We start from the raw sequence: 8,260 nt of genomic DNA, 5'->3' as shown, positions 1-8,260 counted from the left end.
CATCCCCCACCCAACCCCCTGCAACTCACTCAAAAAAGAATTGCAAACCCGCTTGAATGTTTAAAAACCCGCTTGAATGTTTAAAGACGTTTTGAAGAGTCCCTCATGAATGCCATTCGCCAGCAAGTCGCCTACAGTCACAGCCCACCGAGAGCCTGTCTTTAGTTTTCTGTAAAGCTTGTAAACTGTGTAGTTTATTTACTATTCAAGAATTTCTCATTTTGTATCTGGCAAGACTTTCCAGATGTAAGTTTCCCTTCACAAGATAAACTGGTTGTATAATCAGACTGCAGTGTGCTGCTTTTGTTAAATGATTGATGTAACCTTCACGATTGCCACATAAAAAAATAGCCTTTATTTTCTGTTCAGTGAAATATAACACTTGACCTTGTTTTTTGCCCGAAACTCAAGGAATGTGAGGGTAACACTTGTCACTAACTCTTTGTCATTCTCCATTGTGTTCAAGCTGTGATTCATTTCACTACATTTTCTTTGTGTGGGCCACTTTTAAGAATTTTTTTCAATGTGTTAAAATTTGCTGCGGCTGAATCCAGTTTCTAACTAATTGCCAATAATTGCAAATTACTGACCTCTGCTCTCCATTTGTTTTGAATGTACCCCATTCATGTCACAAGGAAGAAACCTCTGTTTTGTCACTCTAGTTTCTTCTTTTGACCTCTCGTCTTTAAACTTGAACGTGTCTGTCGCGTGGGCGGGTGGAGGATATGTAAATCCACCTTCGTGCAGATGATGCCGTTATCCTTCGCAGAATTCCACGATTCAAGGTTTCCTTTATAAATCGAGCTCCCACCCACGCATTGCATCTGTCCTCCCTGAAACGAGAATCACATGTCAGCATTTCAGCAGAGTCCGTTCAGAGCAGACCCCCTAGTTCTCTTTTATTACAGGGAGGATAATCACACAAAGATTCAGACTCTTCTTGTGATGCATCACTGCCCAACAAGTATTTGCCTTCAAGTTCGGTATCTCACATTAAACATTTGTTCAAAGAAGCACCCTTTTTTTTTTCTTTACCGCTTGTATTTTCTTTCCGTAACATCTGTGAAATCCCTGCAGTCACATCTCTCCTGTCCTGCTTAGACAGCTGCTAGACAGTCCCTCAACATAAATTAGTGAGACAAACAGTAAGGGATTGTATTCAGTTTCTGTTATTCTAGATGTTTGCGATAAATTCTTCGGTCTGAATAGTGTCATTTGTCATTTTTCAAAGCCCATTTTGACACATTCGCATATTGGTTGGTGAAATCTGTGTCCTAAAACCCCAATATAATTTATTATCAACGAAGGCTAAGAAAGCTGAAGGATAATCACATTTCAGAAATGATAATGACTTTTAGTTTCTTTGTGATTGATTGTCTGCTATTGTCAGTTAATCTTGATTGATCCAAAAAGTGGTGGTTTTTGGCCTTAAAATAATTGGTTCTTTTGTCTTTTTTTTAATTCAATTTGAAATGCTTGAAGACTCTGAGGTTTGCACATTTTTACTGGAATATTATAATTTAATTTTTTTAGCTGCATAGTGTTTGAAACATGTCACGAGTTTTGACATTTTCTAGATTTAATGTGAAAATGTAAATATTGGCATTTTCTAAAACGCCCTCATGCATCTTTCTTCTTGTGAATTTTCAAAGACGCTCCACTTTGACAGTATCTGAGCCACTACGCCGAAACCTTGACATTGATATAGTCTTTTTGTATGAGACAAACATTTGTATTTCCACACAAGCTATCCCTCTTTGCTGCTTTGTAATGAGGTTTTTTATGCATCCACTGCTGTGCAAACACTGCAGCAAAAAGAGTTTGTCTGACGGTAATATTACCTGGGCACACCTGTTGATTTAAATAAACATGACAAATAAAAATTGTGTTGCTTTTCAAAGAACACTCTGACTTTACATCTTGGCGGCAAAGGTTTGGTTTTAGTAGGCAGGGAGGTTGGTATTGGGGGTGTAATTCTTTACCAACTGGCAGAAAAAGAGTGACAAAGGAGGCCACAGCCCATTCAAAGACCACTGCGCGACCCCTCTCGCATGCCAAACATTCCGATGTGTTGTGTAAAGGTTGCACCGGCACGGAGCATCAAGAGGGCTTCTCTCATGAGAGCCACCTTAAACACACACACACACACACACACACACACATAGTAAAAGCTCCAGCCTCTCTGTCTGAAGCAACATCCACTGATTCCGATTGCCTTTGTGTGTGTGTTACTGTGGTGAGAAAATGACTAACAATGCAGAAGTTTCACCCAACACATTGTGCCCACTCAGAAGATCATGATTTATCCTTTTCTTTTGTCGAATTCCTTCGTCTCTGCAGATTTATTGCAAGTACTTAATATCTTAGGATTGTCTTTCCTCACAAATGAAGCAACGCTTTTTTGAGCAGTGGCAGAATTTGACCAGTTTTCTGCCTTATCGAAACGTTTCCCACCATGTCGGGACGCGGTGATTAAAGGTGTGCCAGGAGTGTCTGAAAGCAGATCTCAATGCTTCGCCGCCTCTGAATGCAGGCCTTCTCATGACCCTTTATTGTGCCTCTTGTTTCAGGGCTTCAATGCTGATGTCTTGTGAAGTCAATAGAAGCAAATATTTAATGTCATTTGAAACTAATGGTGTGGTCTACATCGAGACGGACCGGCTACCAAAAATCTTTTTAACAGCTTCTCACACACATGGCAGCGAGGTTTCAATGACATGATTGTTACTTTATATTAATGGCAGCTTAACAGAAAATTGTTTGGTTTCGCTCAATTTTTCCAAACTGATCAAACAGATGCCTCCAGGTATGATGCTCTGATCCAGCTAAACACCTTCACTGATGGTTTGCTCAATGGGCTTCTTGAGAAGGCAGGTGCACTCAGTCATGCAAATGCAAATATTGGCCTTTAGATAGGCAGGTGCAGTAGGCGTGAATCGATTCACGTTTTTGGTCACATGAGCTGTTGACTCTGGGTCAGAGATGGTTCAGATCTTTTGTAGAGGGGTTTATCTGTTGTAGATAGTTTTCCTTATGACATCTGTTTGGAGAAATAGTTTTATTCTGATCGGATTGATGAGCTAACAGCGAGTCTGAACAAGCCCAAGACCCTTTTGTCGTCTTAAAACAACTCCAGTCTGAAAAATTTCATAGCAGTTTATCTGAATGCCATTCTATATAACTTCAGTTTTGCACTACATGTTTATTAAAGGTGATTTCTCGCTGGGCTGAAACTAGTTGACGAAAGGCATTCACGAGGGACTCTCCAGAATGTCTCGCAACTTTTGCGAGGTTCTCAGCTTCCTCGGGTGAGTCACAGAGGCCTGCAGCCCTGTCGCTTGAGTTTTGAACATATTAAAAAAACTGTGAGACAACTTTTGTCTTGAAATAGTCACAAAGTCTTTGTGGGAATCTCAAACCTATTTGAATTTTGCCGCAGGCGTCTCCAACCCTTTTCAAAAGTTCTAGAGCTCTTCTCTGACAGAAAACATCTGAGTCTAATGTACACGCTGATAATAAATAATAATTATTGGAAAAAAAACTGGTCCAAATCTGCTTGTCTTCATTTCAGAAGTGCACTCCAGTAGATTAAATCATAAATGGGGCAGTGACATGAAGAGGGAGGCAGCAAAATAATGTACACAGCCAAAGATGCAGTTTTTGATATTGTGCACATGAAAACTAGCCCTAAGCTCATCAGTCCAGTCAGAATTAAATTGTTTCTCCAAACTGAGATAAAGATGCTAATTGTTTATAACCTTTCCATAAAGCTCCCATGAAATCATTTTCACTATTTTAAAAGCTCTTTTTGTCCCACATTCTACTTTTCAGAAGTAACCCAGTATTATTGTTGTCGTTTTTCAAGATGAAGTTGCAAAGAATATTTTAAGTTCAGATTTGCTCATTTTAAGATTAGCTGCTATGTTGTCTCACGTGATGGTTCGGAAAATATGCTTTGGGGTATCAAAGATGGTCAGATCAATACAGCTTTTGTGGCTTTTCCTTACTTTTAATGAAAAGTTTTTTAGAAAATGGAGGAATAATTCACAAAATCTTGTCTCGCCCTAATATTTTATGAAAACAACGTTGTGAAAAGACCACAAAATGGAAAGTGTGGCACTGTAACAGACAGTATTCCTCTCTGTCATTACTTTACATCTTTGCGTATATATATAAAATATAATATACATACACAAACACACACATCCTGTTGATCCGATCACATCTGATCCGAGTGAGTCTTTTAAGAAAAGGGTTCATTCTGTGTGGAAAGAGGCGCTTGATGATGTTTTGTAGTTTGACAACAAGTGTGAGGTCCACCTTCAGATGCGGAAGGCACGACAAGTGCGTACCCCACCCTGTCCTCTGTGTGCGCCGTTACGCAGAGGATGCGCCGCACACACCGCGCGCCGCTGCCGCCGCTGCTGCTGAATGCAGGACTGCACCATTCCTGCCGCCTCCACCGGGGAGGCTGTAATCTGATCCTGTGTGGAGAAGCCGTCGTGCAGGCTGTGAAGAGGAAGAGAGGGCACTGCTTTGCGCTCTGACGCTCTCTCCTCCTCCTCCTCCCTCCCTTTCTGCCTGAGTGTCACCCTCTTCCTCTCTCATCTGTTCACTCCCTGCTTGGCGAGGCTGCACGGCGGCGCACGAGCCTCCGGGATCATCGCATTGTGTCGAATTCTGACCTCCTCCCCCCTCTCTTCCTTTTTTATTTTATTTTCCTTTTTAAATCGACGCAAAAACGGAGCATCTTTTTTTCCCTCCTCCCTCCCCTCTCCTGTCTCCTCGACCGTCTTTACCGTGGGAATCTACCGCATGCACGGCAGTCCGGTGACGTGCCCGAGCATGACCACATCACAGGCGGATTTACCTGAGAGTACACTGCCCTCGCGCCGTCAGAGCCGTCTCCCCTCCGCGCATTACCGCTCTCCTTCCTATTAGGACTTCGCCGCTTGACACTGAGAGACGGGAGTAAATAGAGAGGTGTGGGGAGGCGGAGAGAGACACGCACCGGATTACAAGGATGGGGTTCTACGGCACTTTAAAGATGATTTTCTACAAAGTGAGTAGAATTTCTGCCTCGCATTCTCTCTGCCCGTGTCACCTCCGGCGGGCCCCCCTCGGCTCCTGTTATTAATATTCCAGCTCTTGGTATTATTGAATGCCGGACTCGCTCTGTCGCCCACATTCTGTTTGACGCGCCTCTCTCACGGCGGATTGTGCGGCCACTGCGGAGGATGAACAGCAGCGCAGCAGACCCCCAGAGACGCCTCTTTTTAATTGCCTGGGCCTTAATGTTACATTAGAGCAGCGTTAAATGTTGTGGCAGGGCGACGCCGTTTGCCTTATGGTCTTTTCTAGTAACTTCAGGTGTGTAAATGAAAAGGCACTGCTGTGATTTAGGGACATATTGTTTTTCCTCCTTTTCTGCGTAAATGGCTTTCTGGTTTGGCTCCTGGCGTTTTTGCAAATATGTCCACGCTTCTTTGAGACAAGCCATGCTCTGCTGCACCTGTACATCAGCTGTGGTCCTCCCTTTTCTCATTTTTTTCCTCCCCTGTAACATTTTCTGTTCTTTCAGACTCAAACTCTCAAAATAGCTGCACACAAACAGCCCCCTTTTCCTCTCTCTCTCTCTCTCTCTCTCTCTCTCTCTCTCTCTCTGTCTTTTTCTCTCTTTCTGCAATCCGGCTTGCAGGGTTTTCATAATTAGACATTATGCAGCACCGGTCCTCTTGCACAGACCAAAGTGACTGCTTGAGATGCGTGCGTGCGATCGGTCCGCCTCAGCCTGTCGGTGTAGCCTTTTCCCTGACATTGTGCTCTCGCCCTCAGGCTCCAAACACAGATAATGGGTCACTGTGTCAGTCCGCGTGAGGTAGAATCTCAAGGATGGTTGCCGTATTATTTGGCACCCCTATAATGATGCTCCCTTGTTTGGCAATTAAAGCAGAATGCAAACAAATGTCAGAGCAGCTGTAATTGGGTACCAAACAAAGTCCTCAGTCATGGCCGTTCCACCATCTGATTAAAAAGTGTTCAATGTGGAGGGAAATTTAATTCAACCTGATGCTAATTATTAACTAGAAATGTCATTCTCACTCAGTGGATTAAACATAGTTTCATATTTTTAGTGTCATTCTTTGCTTGTAATGGAGAAAAATCAGTTTTTTTTCCCTGAGCTACAAATATAAGTGGTTTTAAAAAATTGTTCAGTTTGACAGTTCTGTTCAAAAGAACCATTTCAAAGGTTGCAAGTGTTTTGCATGTCAGTAGGAAACTGTTTGAAGCACTGTTTGAAAAAAAAAAAAAAGAAGTAAAATGAATCAAGGCACTTTGTGAAAGTGATTGCTGTCTTTAAAATATCGTTAACCTTCTTTTTCGTACCCATCTGTCGTGCTTTTGGCCACGTAGAGAAAAGGGAAGCCCCCGGGGGGAGGAGGGTCGACTCGTTGGCAGTGATTTACAAACACTTCGTACTCTGATTACCCTTTGCCCGGCTGCAACACAAGAAGAAACTGGTTACACTTTTTTTTTTTTTTCTTCTTTTTCTTCTTCTTTCCCATGCCAGCATCTAGTTTAAGGTTTTCTCACAGACACACACACAGTCAAAAACAACCCAATACTCCCCCTCCTTTTTTTTCTTTTTCCCTCCTGTCTCTCACTCAAGAACACACACAGAACACAAGCACACACCCCCTCTGCATGCATACACACACCCAGTTTCTCCCTGGCTACTGAACTGCCATTGCAGTGAGATCACCGCTTTGAGAACAATTTGGGTTTAAGCGAAGGGCCTAAACCTCTGTGAATATCACCTAACGCCTTCTAATCAGGCAAGCTTCAAATGCAGACAGGTCCACCCTTAAAGGGATAGTTCAGGTCTTTTGGAGTGGGGTTCTGGGGAAAGGTTGTGAGCAAATAATATCTGTTGTAGGTAGCTTTTTGAACAGCCCCAGTTTGGAGGACTAGTTTAATTCTGACCAGACTGATGAGCTAACAGCTGATCCATTATTATTTTAAAATGGCAGCTGTCCTTAGTTGTGGCCCCACTCAGATGAAGCTCGTTCATTTGGTCAGAATGAATCTGTTCCTCGTACAAAAATCTATCTGCAACAGGTAAGATATTACTTGTTCACGACCTTTCCCCTCGATCCCTCTTCAGAAGATCTGAACTTTTTTGTTTTCTATCCGTTCAAATGAAATGTAGTTTGTTTTCATCAGTCTTCCTGATGTAATTTCTGCAGTTTCTGCGTGAATTTAATTAGGTTTTCATCATTCTTCCCTGGATTGTCTCAGCGCCATCAAACATGAGTGAAATTGCAAAGAAATGACAACAAATTCTTGGTCAGATCACAGTTTAATGTCCAGGTGCCACTTGATTTGCAAGGCATATCTAATGTGTTAATCAAGTACAAATCTCTGTAGAAGCACAAGCTTTGGTTGTCAGGTGTTGTTGAGAAATTGGTCTGTAATCCACTCTGAATATTAAGAGAGAAATCACTTATTGATTGCTGGTTTACAGATGGTTTTTATCCAGTTTTTGAGGTTCTCAAGGAAGAAAAAAAAAAAAAAACTAAATCTTTTTTGCATCATGACTTGCTGTTCTCAGCATTCACGTGTGCCCATGGAGCTGAAACCACAGAAGACAAACACACTTAGACACACACTCGCTAAATTACAGTGATAAACAGAAAAAAAGCACACATCTTGAGGTAGACGTGTAATCATGCCACTGTAGAGCCAGACAGTTTGGAGTCAAATGTCCACTGCTGGTTCCCGGCGCAGCAAACAATACTACAATAATAAACCTGCATCAAAAGAGCATTGTGTGCCTCCGAGGGGGAAAACAAGTTAAATTTGGCTTCTATATTCTATAAGCCAGCGTCTAATTATCCTGCACACTGGCAGAAGTACGCAATTTTCCTGCACAGGTTGTCGAGCAGCACAGCAGACCGGACTGTAGCTGTAAACAAAAAGTTACCAAATACTTTGCACCATAAACTGCTTTGCCACGAGTGCTGTTATTGTGCATAAAAAAAAATTCACGCACAATGACAAGAGAATAAGTTTTTTGTGAGCTGTAAAGAGAATATTTATCGCGTTTAATTACTGCAACGACAAGGCCGTAGTGTCACAATGTACATCTCATTTTAGCCAGACACTTAAAAAAAAAAGAGTCTGTGTTTAGTTATTCAGCCGGCTTGTTTATTCATCCCGGCCCAGCGAGGGGACGGTGATCACTTGCATGTGTGTGGCG

The 8,260-nt window shown here is 42.3% G+C and overlaps 1 protein-coding gene across 5 annotated transcripts in view; it reads left to right on the top strand.

Moving 5' to 3' along the window:
* Positions 1 to 8,260, top strand: part of fbxw7 (F-box and WD repeat domain containing 7) — a 95,601-nt gene that overhangs the window by 63,634 nt on the left and 23,707 nt on the right. Inside the window, exon 1 of one of the 5 annotated variants that reach the window (XM_017407649.3) lies at positions 4,607 to 5,062. The exons of the other annotated variants lie outside the window; for them this stretch is intronic. Within the exon in view, the coding sequence (XP_017263138.1) occupies positions 5,024 to 5,062 (39 nt within the window). The 5' untranslated portion in view covers positions 4,607 to 5,023. Of the gene's footprint in view, positions 1 to 4,606; positions 5,063 to 8,260 lie in introns of those variants that run through there. 5 annotated transcript variants of the gene reach the window in all.

Source organism: Kryptolebias marmoratus, linkage group LG3, assembly GCF_001649575.2.
Source record: "Kryptolebias marmoratus isolate JLee-2015 linkage group LG3, ASM164957v2, whole genome shotgun sequence".
Classification (NCBI taxonomy): Eukaryota; Metazoa; Chordata; class Actinopteri; order Cyprinodontiformes; family Rivulidae; genus Kryptolebias; species Kryptolebias marmoratus.
Note: the sequence above shows the minus strand (reverse complement) of the source record. Positions and strands in the feature narration are given on the sequence as shown.